Source organism: Phocoena sinus, chromosome 12 (assembly GCF_008692025.1).
Source record: "Phocoena sinus isolate mPhoSin1 chromosome 12, mPhoSin1.pri, whole genome shotgun sequence".
NCBI lineage: Eukaryota > Metazoa > Chordata > Mammalia > Artiodactyla > Phocoenidae > Phocoena > Phocoena sinus.
In genome coordinates this window covers 80250633-80264379 of record NC_045774.1, presented here as the reverse complement: position 1 = coordinate 80264379, position 13747 = coordinate 80250633, and the positions used below count along the sequence as shown (strand labels likewise).

The 13747-nt window shown below is 39.5% G+C and overlaps 1 protein-coding gene across 1 annotated transcript in view; it reads left to right on the top strand.

The window, feature by feature from the left end:
• CD109 (CD109 molecule) overlaps positions 1 to 13747 on the top strand; it is a 115542-nt gene that overhangs the window by 92859 nt on the left and 8936 nt on the right. The window contains 7 exon segments of the mRNA XM_032651319.1: positions 2171 to 2252; positions 5043 to 5271; positions 5827 to 5992; positions 7533 to 7723; positions 8198 to 8353; positions 9362 to 9427; positions 12432 to 12574. Of these exon segments, the coding sequence (XP_032507210.1) occupies positions 2171 to 2252; positions 5043 to 5271; positions 5827 to 5992; positions 7533 to 7723; positions 8198 to 8353; positions 9362 to 9427; positions 12432 to 12574 (1033 nt within the window).

Here is a 13747-nt window from a genome sequence, read left to right as displayed (position 1 = left end):
CAATATGTAGTTTTCATCTGCATTTCACCTATTATGAAGTTGAACATTTCTTCCTGTCTTAAGGTCTGTCTTTCTCTCTTTGTTTTTTGTGAAATGTCTGTACTTGTCTTTTGTCCATTTTTTCTCTATAGGAGTTTTTATCTTTTCCTCTAAATTAAAAACATTCTTTATATAATCTATGTGTGAAGATATATAGTATTAATATATAAAAACATATACATAGACTTGTATAGTATTAATGTTAGGAGGATTAGCCATTTATCCATCTTATATGTTGCAAATATTTTCCTTTAATTTGTCATCTGTTTTTCAACTTTGTTTATAGTGTTTTGCCATGGAAAAGTTTGAAACAATTTTTTTGTAGTCAGTTATTTTTTCTTAAAAGTTTGGTGGTTAGAAAGTCTTTTTCTACACCTATGTTACGGAGTGATATCTGTTGTTTACTGAGAGAATGTAAAAGGTACTGTGCGAAGAACTTTTCATATATTAATCATTGAAAGAGCTCTATGAATTAGTAGGAAGCAGCAGCTTTGGAGACAGATTGACCTTGGCTAATGCCTAATTTCAGTTCCTATGAGCTGTGTGACCTTGCACATGATATATTCTAAGTTCAGGTCTCTTCATCTCTAAAAAGCAGATAGCCTCTACATCATAGAGTTGTGGAATTACCCGAGTTAATACCTGAAAAGGGCTTTGACCAGTTCCTGACACCTAGTCACAGTTGGATAAAAGTTGGCTGGTTAGTTACCATGCTGTAATATTTCAGTTTTAAACATAAAGAGTGTAACCTAAACGCTCCCTTCTTCAAATTAAGAAAACTCTCTCATCACTTAAATGCTGTTTACATCTCTTTTACCATAGGTTCTTAAAGATCACCGTGAAACAGTGTCTTGTTTTTTTATGCATTTTGTCTTACTGTAGCTTAAATCAGATACTCAGATCTGGCTGGGGTTTCTTGTGGAAAGGCTCAATGAGAAAAGTTTGGGACCTGGCAAGAGCAAATTCACGAATTTTAAATGACTAATACTCATATTTTCTTAGTCAAATATGAATAATTAATTATAGTTATTGATGCTTCTAAAATGTGGTATTCATAAAGTAAAATGTTTTTGTTACTAGAGTTTATTGGGGATTGAATTCAACATTTCACCAGTGAGTATGTTTGCCAGGCACTACATGGCCATGCTGCTGGGTTCATTTTGTGTGCCCTCCCCTCCTGTAGTAGAATCCTGTAGTTTTCAGGAGGAATTCTTGGTTATCAGAGGATCACTGATAAAGCCTTGAGTTGGAAATGTTTCTGGCTTCTGCTTCTGCTTACTTTTTATTGATAAATTATGGCTAATATCATTTTTAGCGAGTTGGTTTGTTGGGCTTGTCTGGTGACTCTTTCAGTGTTTGGCCTATGATTTCTCAGTCACTGGACTTTGAGACCTGCACGCATTGCTTTGCAAATATGAAACATCTGCCTCTATTTGCAACCATTTATTTGCAAATATGAAACATCTGCTTTTATTAAAGCAGATCTGTGAGCCATAAGCCCTCCCCAATTTAGTTCTATACTGAGACTTCATTACCACCACCATGGTCTTTTTATTTAGTGAGAACTTAGAGTTGACGTTTGGGGCGGACAGGTCAGTTTGGGGGTTTACCTCAGTTGGTCATGATCAAAAATTCTAGAGCCACTGTGTTTAGATTATTTAGCAATTTTCTCCCTTCTGCTGGTGGGTTCTAAGAGTAGAAAGTATTTTACTTCTCGTTTTAGCTTTAAATTTTAATTATGATACTGTAGCTAGTATTTTTCTTAGGGTAGCAAACAATTTTAGATGACTGAAGCATTGAAACCATTGTAGTTTACACTACAGAGTTAAATACTCAGCTTTTAATTTACTTGCTTTTGAATGGATAGAATTGTTGTCTGTGTGATGGTATTCTTCTGACTTTATTCCAGTTTGGGGCTATCGTGGTTCTTATTTTTATGCATTCTACTTGAAACGTCCTGATGTTCTTAAGTCTCCCACAGGCACACGATATAGAAAATATTCAACGTTAGTTGATTTCATGTCTTCTTTTCCCATTCTCTGCCCATGTTTCCTCAATATGAAGTCATGATTAGAAACTTCCATTCATGCAACTTGATTACATTGATATCTGTCTATTTTGGTGTCTTCAGGTTACCAGAGAGAACTTCTCTATCAGAGGGAAGATGGCTCTTTCAGTGCTTTTGGGAATGATGACCCTTCTGGGAGCACTTGGTAAGTGTTTTTCTAATGGAACAAATCCATGTCACTGAATGGGCTCTCACTAGGTCACGATGGGCCATGAAATTGACAGATGTGTCCTCTGTATCAGCTTGGAGGCTGCTTTTTCCATAGCCTGGCTTTAAAAGAGATTCTCCTTTTTAAATATGGTTTTTAAAACACTAGTACATCAGACGTTTTTTTTTAGAAAAAGATAAGTCATAAAATCCCCCTCTTTTTTGGTGGGAAAAGAAGCCAATAAAATATGATGGTGCAGCTGGTAAGAAAAATTGGTTAGAAATATGGAGTATTGTGACATAGGTCTTTTTTAATTGGTTAGAAATATGGAGTATTGTGACATAGGTCTTTTTAATTGGTTAGAAATATGGAGTATTGTGACATAGGTCTTTTTTTTTTTTTTTTTTGCCGTACACGGGCCTCTCACTGTTGTGGCCTCTCCCGTTGCGGAGCACAGGCTCCGGGACGCGCAGGCTCAGCGGCCATGGCTCACGGGCCCAGCTGCTCCGCGGCATGTGGGATTTTATCCCGGACCCGGGCACGAACCCGCGTCCCCTACATCGGCAGGCGGACTCTGAAACCACTGCGCCACCAGGGAAGCCCAACATAGGTCTTTTTTTAATCAGACACAATCAACACTAATTTTGTATTAATACAGTCAATGTAGTTTCTTGCTTTTTTTTTTTTTTTGAAGATGTTGGGGATAGGAGTTTATTAATTTATTTATTTTTGCTGTGTTGGTCTTCATTTCTGTGCGAGGGCTTTCTCTAGTTGCGGCGAGCGGAGAGCCACTCTTCACTGCGGTGTGCGGGCCTCTCATCATCACGGCCTCTCTTGTTGCAGAGCACAGGCTCCAGACGCACAGGCTCAGTAGCTGACGCGCAGCAGGCTCAGTAGTTGTGGCTCACGGGCCCAGTTGCTCCGTGGCATATGGGATCCTCCCAGACCAGGGCTCGAACCCCGTGTCCCCCGCATTAGCAGGCAGATTCTCAACCGCTGCGCCACCAGGGAAGCCCCAATGTAGTTTCTTTAAGGTTATTTTTTTGTGAAAAAACGGTGATGAGGTTAAGTAATGAACCTCCAGAGTTTTCCTCCAGAATGAAATCTCCACATGGCTGATTTTGGATGATTGATTACTCTCTCCTTGTACTATCTTCAGTTCATTTTTCAACCCAGAAAAAGATTGGCATAATTGTGTCAGTAGGGTTAGATAAGGTGCGCCGTGGTAACAACCCTCTAAATCTCAGTGGTTTATTAACAAAGGTTGTACTCATGCAGCACTTCCACTGTGGCTCAGCAGGGGGCTCTGCGGTCTTTGTTTCAGCCACCAACTCACCCTGAGCCTCTAGGCTTGCTGCAGCCGGGGACAGAGGGCTGGAGTATCCAGCAGTGGCGGTTAGAAGCTTCCAGACCGGTATAAGATTTTCTTATCACTTTTCCATGACGGGAGCTGGCCCCATGGCCACGCCTCACTTCAAGTGGGCAAGGAAGTGAATTCTTCTGCGTACCCCAAAGTGCAAGAGAACTGCATCATATTGAATATTAGTAATGTTTGCCACAACTAAATCTTTATAGGATGAAACAGATCTGCTTCATATTTTCTTTTGGCACGAGTCAGGATGTAGATCCATAAATAGAAAGGTTTCAGTGTTTTATTGCCTGATGTTCTTTTCACCTCAGTATTTAATGTTCTGTAGCAGACATTGACATACTTTTTCTTTAAAGGGTCAGATAGTAAATATGTTAGGCATTGCAGGCCCCATAGAGCCTCTGTTGCATATTTTCCCCTTTTCCCTCCACCCTTTCTTTCTTTTTAAAAAATAAATGTATTTATTTATTTTTGGCCGCGTTGGGTCTTCGTTGCTGCACGCGGGCTTTCTCTAGTTGTGGCGAGCTGGGGCTACTCTTCGTTGCGGTGCGCGGGCTTCTCATTGGGGTGGCTTCTCTTGTTGCGGAGCACGGGCTCTAGGCGTGTGGGCTTCAGTAGTTGTGGCTCATGGGCTCCAGAGCGCAGGCTCAGTAGCTGTGGCTCACGGGCTTAGTTGCTCTGCGGCATGTGGGATCTTCCTGCGCCAGGGATCGAACCCATGTCCCTTGCATTGGCAAGCAGATTCTTAACCACTGCGCCACCAGGGAAGTCCCCACCCTCACTATTTTTCTCTGTTTAAAAACTGTTCTTAGGTGGAGGTTGGGGGCTGTGCAGTGGGGAGAGGCACATATAAACAGACTGTGGGCTGTGTTTGGCACGGATAGATTTGGCCTACAGGCTGTAATTTGCTGATTCCTGTCCTATAGGAGAGAAAATATCCATTTCTTCTACTCAAAAGCACGACAGTTTGATTGTGAACTAAACATACTTCATCCACTGCTTTAGGGTCGAGCTAAGTGTGTGATGAGATCTTCCTTGGTAAATACCCGGAACAGTCCAAAGATGAATAACCTTGGACAGTTTAACTCTCTCTGAGTTTCGAATTCTCAACCTTTAAAATCAAGAGGCGGGATTAGATGATTTCTAAGTTCTTACCAACTCTGCTCTTTTGTGAGTTGACCTGGAATTTCCCAGCCACACCCAAGGGGAAGCCGTGCCCACTGGCCCAGCTGAGTTGTTCACTTTGTTGTCTCTTTGTCGTCTTTCTTCCTTTTGTTCTATCTTCAGTGATTGGCCCTTTGGTGAATCTTCTGATGGGGGAAAAGGGTTGTTATTGCTGGTGTGTTTTATTGCTCAGTGTAATTTGGAGGACTGTATAAAGTGTATTTTATGTAATTTTTTCCCCCCTTTTCACCAAGGTTGTCAGCTTTTGTTTTAAGATGTTTCCTCGAAGCTGATCCTTACATAGATATTGACCAGAATGTGTTACACAGAGCATATACTTGGCTCAAAGGACATCAAAAATCCAATGGTGAATTTTGGGAGCCAGGAAGAGTGATCCACAGCGAGCTTCAAGGTGGCAATAAAAGTCCAGTAACCCTTACGGCTTATATTGTGACTTCTCTCCTGGGATATAAAAAGTATCAGGTATTTAATCTTTAATAAATAATGGGTGGAAAATCACAAGGAAGGTAGGTCTTGATGGGTCAAATACATGTCTGGAAACTTAAAGGATTTTGCAATATTCCATCACATTTGAAGTCTCGAATTTGAGTACTCTTCTGCTTTGCATCTGTGGCCACATCCCAAGAGCTGAGAATATATACTTTCTCCTCAATTTAGAGCTTCAACACCTGAGGTCATATGAGAGAGGTATCTTTCTCAGGCTATATTTTATGCCCTCATCTTAGTTCGTGATAGCCAATGGGAAAAACACTAGCAAAAGCTGCACTTCTTATTTTTTATTCCCTCTACGGAATGGTGCCTATTTGCTTGTAGAACCTGAAAAGCAATGTTATTTTAAAAATACATGGCAGATCATTAAACGTCAGTGATCGGGGGTGATTCCCATTGCCTAGGACAAAGGCGGGTGCTTAATAGACACTGAAATGGTTTTTGAATGAATGTTTGAAAATACTTTTTATTTAAATATGTTGGTGACAGGTTATTCTGAATAGTAAAATATATATTTTTTCTTTCCAGCCTAATAGTGATGTGCAGGAGTCTATCAACTTTTTGGAGTCCGAATTCGATAGAGGAATTTCAGACAATTACACCCTGGCTCTTGTAACTTATGCGCTGTCATCTGTGAGAAGCCCTAAAGCCAAGGACGCTTTGAATATGCTGACTTGGAGAGCAGAACAAGAAGGTAACGTGTGCAACCCGTTCTGCGTTATGAAATGTGTAAATGATATGAGAAAGTTTTGAACACCAGGTGCGAAGTTGATTACATTTATGTCTTCTGACTGGGATGAAAATGAGATGCAAGTAAGATCAGGAAGGGTTGACATGGCCATTCTGCTGCTACTCTCCCCAAGAGTTTTCTAGAGAACTTGGGGCCTTGGGTTTTTCCTTCTTTTAGATATGTTCTGCCATGTGTCAGTTACCCTTTGAATCGTCTGATGCCATTTCTGGTTTGGTGGCCTTGAGTGATCGTGAAGGCCTTGGTTTTTGGAGAGACTTGGGCTCAAATTCTGGTTCCGTTAGTTACCTTTAGGAGCTTCAGTTTCCCTGTCTTAAAATGGGAGTAACAGCTGCTTTAGGGTTGCTGTGAGGATTAAATGAGATAAGGTGCAGGGCTTACTTACCACGTCGTAGGTGTTCGAAAATGTGAATTAAAATGCTGACAGAAATGCAAATGTCAAAAAATGCTGTTAGTGAGCTGTATGATTTTTTTTACAGTTTTGGAATGGGCACTGTGATTTTTTAATCATACAGCTGCTTATGGGCTACAACAGGACAAAAAGTACAGGTGTTATTACTTTCCAAATGGCCTCTGTGGGGCAGAAGGGCTGGGTGGGCAGAAAGAGTTTTAGGTCATGTCAGTTTATTTAAAGCTCTGTTAATTCAAGAAGGGGTGATTATGGAAAGTGCTTAGAGACTTCTGAGACTGTAAAAAAGAGTGTGTTATTATTAGCAGTAAGTTAGCTTACATCCTTTTTACCTGTTGCAGTGCTGGGGACTAGAAGATTACTGCATCGAGGCTGAAGTAGTCCTTGACATTTCTGCTTCTCTGCTTGGCTGAGTGGTAGTTATTTCACATTCCACTGAAGTGCAGTCATCATCTAAATAGTAATATTTGAGAGAATGGGGAGGGGGTACCACATAGCATGTTCATCTGGGGGCTAGCAGGAATATCTCTAGGAAGGTTGTTAGGGTGGCCAGGGTCCCTCATTTTTTCTTGGAGTCTTGGATTTTTGAACTTATAACACCACCTTTCAGATAATGAAAAAAGGAGTCTTTCCCGTTAGGGCTGGTTAATGGCAGATTCCCAGAACAGGGTTCTTTCCAATGTGTCCTAATATATTTTGGGATGGTCTGGAATAGAGTATGGTTTTTTAAAAAAAATAATTTATAGCTTTTTGGTCTTGAGCCAAACATATGGAATTTCTCTTGGGAAAATATTTTTATCAAAATGTCCTCAAATATAAGTAAAAGGACAAGGATGAAATTTTATAAGTTTTAATAGTTTAAGAAGTGACATGTAAGTACGTGTGTGTGTGTGTGTGTGTGTGTGTGTGTGTGTGTGTGAGTATGTGTATATTTGCTTGGCATCTATATACACATGTAGAGAAATATGTATACTTTTATGCTAGTCAAGGAGAACTTGGACCAGTGTAGGAATGTTTAATGGTATCAAGTGTAATTTTTCTGTATTTGGCCAGACCATTACTACTTTTCTCCCGCAGGAGACATGCAATTCTGGGTGTCACCGGTGTCCAGACTTTCTGAATCCTGGCAACCAAGCTCCCTGGATATTGAAGTCGCGGCCTATGCAATGCTCTCACATTTCCTGCAGCATCAGATTTCTGAGGGAATTCCGATTATGAGGTGGCTAAGCAGGCAGAGAAATAGCTTGGGAGGTTTTGCATCTACCCAGGTGAGTGATGATCACTTTAAATTTCTTTATAAAAATAATTATGTGTGTAAAACTATTTATAAAATTAAATCCCTCTCTCTCTCTATATATATATGTGGTTGCTTTATTTCATGACTTCATACAATTACATGGCAGTTAAAAAGTTTAGTAACTTAAATCAAAGGTTTAAGTTACTAATTTTAATTTTTTCTCACCTTTGACATAAACATCGTATCTGATACCCATATGGGATAAATTAGTTCCCTGTCTCACTAGCCATTTGTCGTCTCCGGTACCTGGTACAATAGGAGCTCAGTTCTAGTCAGCAGGTGTTTTCTGAGTCTTCCCTGGACTCCAGGTCAAGCAGATTCAAAGGTGAATCGAGGAGAGTTCCACTCCCAAGGAAGGTGGATGGTATCCTACCCGTGGTATCCTTTACTCTTTGGCGGCCTTAATATAGCCTTATGTGCACACATCTTTTTCTTTTCCCAACAGGACACCATTGTGGCCTTGAAGGCCCTGTCTGAGTTTGCAGCCCTAATGAACACAGAAGAGACGGATATCCAAGTGACCATGGTGGGGTCCGGTTCACGGAGTCCTGTGAAGTTTGTGATTAGCACACAGAACCGCTTTCTCCTCCAGACGGCTGAGGTGTGGACAAGGGCGTGCCTCTCCGAATGTCTGTGTAGATGCTTCCTTCTGCCGGAGTACCGCTTTATTTCCTTTCTGTTGACTTCAACAAAGACTTGTTCCCAGAGCTCTGTGCTGGCAGGAAGGAGTACCCTCCTTTGGTTGAATTTGCTGAGCTGGGGAAGGGAGGAGGGGTTGAGAACTTTGGACAGGTTTGGAAAAGGAGGAAACGTGGGCCCTGTCTCACTGGGAGAGGAATGAATACCCGTTGAGCTCCTATTCTTTGCAGGCCCTGTGCCAGATTTCTTGACATGTGCTATTTATTGCATTTACTTCTCAGACCAAGTACCTCTATCCCCACTGTACATATTATAAAACTGAGGCTAAGAGAGTTTAGCTAACTCTCCCAAGATCATGGTGCTAGTAACAGTAGAGCTAGGATTTGAACCCATGATTTCGAAGACCATGTTCCTTTAGGCTGCATCACATGTCCTCTTAGGTGAATTGATAGAACCAGTAGTAGAACTCTTTCTTTAAAATGGAATGAAGGGCTATGCTAAACCCTAACTTTTTTCCCTTGGTTAACTTTGTAGGAAGTTGAGGGTAATGGGTGAAAGCAGTAACTTTAAGGCTAGAACCTGAGGGAGAGGGGTGATGGCAAAGGAAAAAGAAGGAGGAGTGTTGGTTCCAGTCAGTGATGGTGTGCCATTGTGTTCTCAGGAAGGCCAGCGACTTGGATGCTGAGGGAGGCTTGAAGAGGGAGGAATGACTTTCATTTCTTGTCTTTCATGCTACAGCCCCTACAGAAGGGCAGACCTGTCCACAGCACTAACGTGTACTTCCTCAGCCTTCACCCCCCTTATCTGGTTGACCCATAACTTTTGACATGTGAGGCATGTAAAGTTCTTAGAACTTCACAGCGCACACAGCTTACACTCCCAGTGAGGGATAACAGCGGTCTCTCGTGCCGGCTGGAAGGACGTAGGTATGGACAATTAGCCTTATTCACCTTTTTCCACCTTTATTCAGCTTGCTGTGGTACAGCCAACTGCAGTTAATATTTCTGCAAGCGGTTTTGGATTTGCCATTTGTCAGGTATGCAATAATGTTTATTTTTGTTTTGTTAAATAGGACTTGCTATACTAATTCTTTGGTTTGGGGCACTGCTAAATCTTTAACTTAGATGATATAAAATTCGTAATGATTTACTTCTATGACTTAGACAAGATAAATCACTATCTTTAACAAAAAGTGTTGGAGATGTTACTAGCTAGTGAGTAGACAGCAACTATATAGTTTGATAATCTATAGTTTGATAATATTTCTTGAGTATTATATGCTTTTTGAAGTAAGGATTAAAATCCTCCAATATGATTCTTGTGAATTGTTGGGAACTCCCACCTTTTGTAAAAATACAGCTTAGAAATTGTAATACTGGGTAGAGTTTCTACTGTGACTTGATAACCATATAGCATTTTACTTACCATTTCTTAATATTCATTTAACGATATAAAGGTCAACATGGTTTTATAAGTAATTGACTTGAAGATAGGAAATGTGTCCCCTTGCTGTAAAATTTTATATTGTAGTAAATAAAACAATTAGAGCATGAGATGTTCAGTGCTCTGCTCTAGGAAGAAAATCTAAAGAAATCTACCCTTTATGGTGTAATTGGGATACAATAACATGGAAGTAGTATATAAAATACTGAATGGAAGTTACTATGCTTAATAATACATGAAAATCATGGGGACCTAAAACCATGTTATTGGGATGCAAAATAATATGTGATAGTACTAAAAAAGATTATGTGCTTGGTTAGAGAAAACAAACCAAACAAACCCTGAAAGATTTACTGAGAAAGTTAAAAAAAAGAGGCTATTATAGAGAAAAAGTACTTTTTCAAAAACCAGTACAACTATTCTAGTTGAGAGAACAGATGTACTTTCTAAGGCACAATGTGAAGGGTACATGGTCAGGTATAATTTGGAAACTTAGAAATAATGTGAAGATTATTTTGTACGATACTCAAAACACAGTAAATGTTTTTTAAAATCAAGGAAAACTCACAGTTAAAAAGAACGGTATTCAATGAAAAGGACAGAAAGACAAGAGTGAATAATTTGTATTGGTCTTTTTTTTTTTTAAAAAAAAAGTCTTTGTTGAATTTGTTACAATATTGCTTCTATTTTATGTTTTGGTTTTTTGACCATGAGGCGCGTGAGATCTTAACTCCCCAACCAGGGATTAAACCCGTACCCCCTGTGTTGGAAGGCGAAGGCTTAACTACCGGACAGCCAGGGAAGTCCCTTTGTATTGGTCTTTACTAACAAAGACCATGTGAAAATTCTCACTCTCAAGCTGTCTTTTTATGTGAAGAGTAAATCCAAAAGTAAATACATAAGATATTTTAGATACGATTGAAAAATTTTATGTACTTAAACCACCAAATTGGTTGGAACTCATTCTTGATAAACCAAGTGTAGATAAGTTACTGAAGTCAGATGATTTTTATTTGAGATTTGAAGGACACAGCAGTAAATATGGTACCTAGTGGTCAGAATGTTCACCAGTCCTATGTTGCATTAACATGCAGAAAATGAAACGTAGGGACCAATAGGTACTTCTTGTAATGGAGAAAAAATTTGCAAAAAAGCTGGTCATCCAGAAATAGGTATTGACATTTCCTTTAGTTGATATTTTTGTAAGTGCTCTGGAAAAAGGAGGGCAAGGAAAACTCTCAGGTTTGCAATAAATGATAAAAAGCAAAGCTATTGGAAATAAACTGCAAGATTTCTTGACGTTCTCTGAGTGAGAAGTTCAGCTCTGTTGTGGACCAAATATAAATGCTAACACTTAGTTATAGATGAATATTAATTATGACCCAGGGGACAAATCTAGTAGTCGTGTTTGTTCTGTGATGAGATTGGTCTCTAAAGGAAAATGCGTGCCACGGGAAAGGGGGTAATGAAAATCACGGAGACTGTCTCTCCAATTGATGGAACCATTCTTCAACCGCTCCAAGAACACTCTACACTTTTAATTGTAGCTTAAGAAAAAGTTGGAGAATGTCCAGACTGAGATATTCCAGAATGATCAAGGGGAGGAAGGATTATATGATGTAGGTGTGGCAGAATAAAAAGTTGGAACTCTTAGGTTTGAAAGATGATTTGAAAGATGAAGGCTTAGAGAGAGGATTTTTTTTTAAGTATGTAAATCCACAGTAGATACTACACGTTTAGGTCAGAGGGGCATGTGTGTGTGTGTGTGTGTGTGTGTGTGTGTGTGTGTGTGTGCGTGTGAGATTTAAGTATTAGCAAAAAAAAATACAGTATTACATATAATAGTAAGGTTTATGAACCTTAGTATCAAAAAAAGCGGAAGGGGTGAAGAATTTAAATAGATCCCGATTCGACTTGACATGAGGCAGGCCTAGGAAATTTAGAGGACATTCCCAAGCTTCTGATCTTAGGGTCCCTTTGAGGAAAACACTGGTCCTCACACCTCCTCAGGGTCCCCACAGTGCCATTCACATTGGTGGTGGGCACAGAGTATATGCTGAAAAAGACCCAGTTGACTTGAAATCCATCATTTGTTTCATCCTCTTTGAAAAACATGGTGTGATCGAAAAAGGCGGCTTAGCAGTTGAATAGGTTTTTGTTCCACCAAGGCTCTTGGGCGAAAACATTTTGATTTATCTTACTGATAGTTCCAGCTTGTGAAAAATAACTCCAGTTGGGCAGCAGAGCTTAGAAATTAGTGGATGCTTTCAGGAAACTTGGCAATAGTTTAACTTTTTCCCTCAAGGGAATGTTTTACATTATTTGAAAAAAAAAATGCCCATGAATATGGTCCACGATGGTCTCTGATACTTGGGATATTACCTAACAATTTTCAACATCATCGTTTATAAACTTTTATAATTATATTTGTTAATGATACTTCATTAGCTAGTAAAACTAATTCTTTTTTAGGTTGAAGATTACCAGTCTAGTTGGGTTTATCCCAAAGAGAATCATTACCTAATATTTAGGATACATAATGAAGGCAATTTATTGCTAGTAACTTATTATTTATGCTTATTTGTTATTTATTACAGCTTAATGTTATTTATAATGTGAAAGATTCCAGATCTTCCATAATCCAAAGATCTATCCAAGATCAAGAAGCCTTTGATTTAGACATTGCCGTAAAAGATGATAAAGATGATATCAATCACTTGAATTTGAATGTGTGCACAAGGTTGGTATCTAAGTCCCTCCTTTTTCTCCTTCTCCTTAAAAAAATAGATTTGAAGGCTTAATTAAATATATATGGTTGTTTATATATTTAATTATATTCAATATAACTCTGTATAGTTATTGAACTATATCAACGTAAGGCGTTCCATTTAACAAAGATTTCAGTTATGCATTACACTTCAGATTACAAACTAGAAATACTGCTAATTGTATTTAAGCATTTCTCGGCATGCCCAACTTGCTTACAAGTTTTCCTTGTATTTATAACAAGTCTGAATATAAAAGTTTAATAAAACTCAGGTTTAATTTAGAAAAACTTTAACGAATCATGTTGAATACTGCAAAGTTGATTATTTCTTTCTGTTGCTCATTTTTCTGTGAAGTGATTATTCCAGGTTCATATTTAACGTTTAGTTTTGTGCACTTAACTCAAAGCTTCATAAGCGTGTGCAGGTTCGATGAAGAGCATAGTATTTTTTTTCAGACACAGTGAAAAGATTCCAGTTTAGAAGATCCTTGCATTGGATAATTAGGCACTTAACAGCTTCTGGGAGTACTTAATAAGGTGGCTATTAAATTTGCTCTGTGTCCAGAGCATCTGAGGATCTTGTTAAGTCATAAGAAAAAGGTATCCGTTTCAAGACTACTGACTTCATAGATTCAGGGTCTGTGAAGCCGCCTTCAGCTTTCTTGCTTATTCTAACGCACACATAAGTTTGAGAGCAAGTCCTTCAGAAAGTTCTTGAAGCAAGAGACTAAAATTTCTTCCTTGTCAATCTCCCCTCTTAGCTCTGCATGATTTGGTGTCCAGCTGGGTGTTGCTGCAAGATGCACTGGTATTGGGGAGCTGCTGCCTGCCCTTTTTAAATATCCCGTAGCGTCTGGTTGACCTTGGGCTGTTGTTGGGCTGGAGGTCACTGATGTGGCCCTGAGCTGCCAGATCCTCCCAAGGTCATCTGTAGGTGTTTCTCCAGATGGTCAACCTTCTTAGCCATTGCCTGAACCCAGTCTCCTCCATTGCTGCTACCATCCCTACTATCTTGGGCCTTTTTGTTCCTTTTGTTTTTTGGAAAGTATTTTAAAAAATATTATTTATTTTGGCCACGCCAGGTCTTAGTTGCGGCATGCGGGATCTTCTTTGAGGCATGTGGGCTCTTAGTTGCAGCATGCGGGC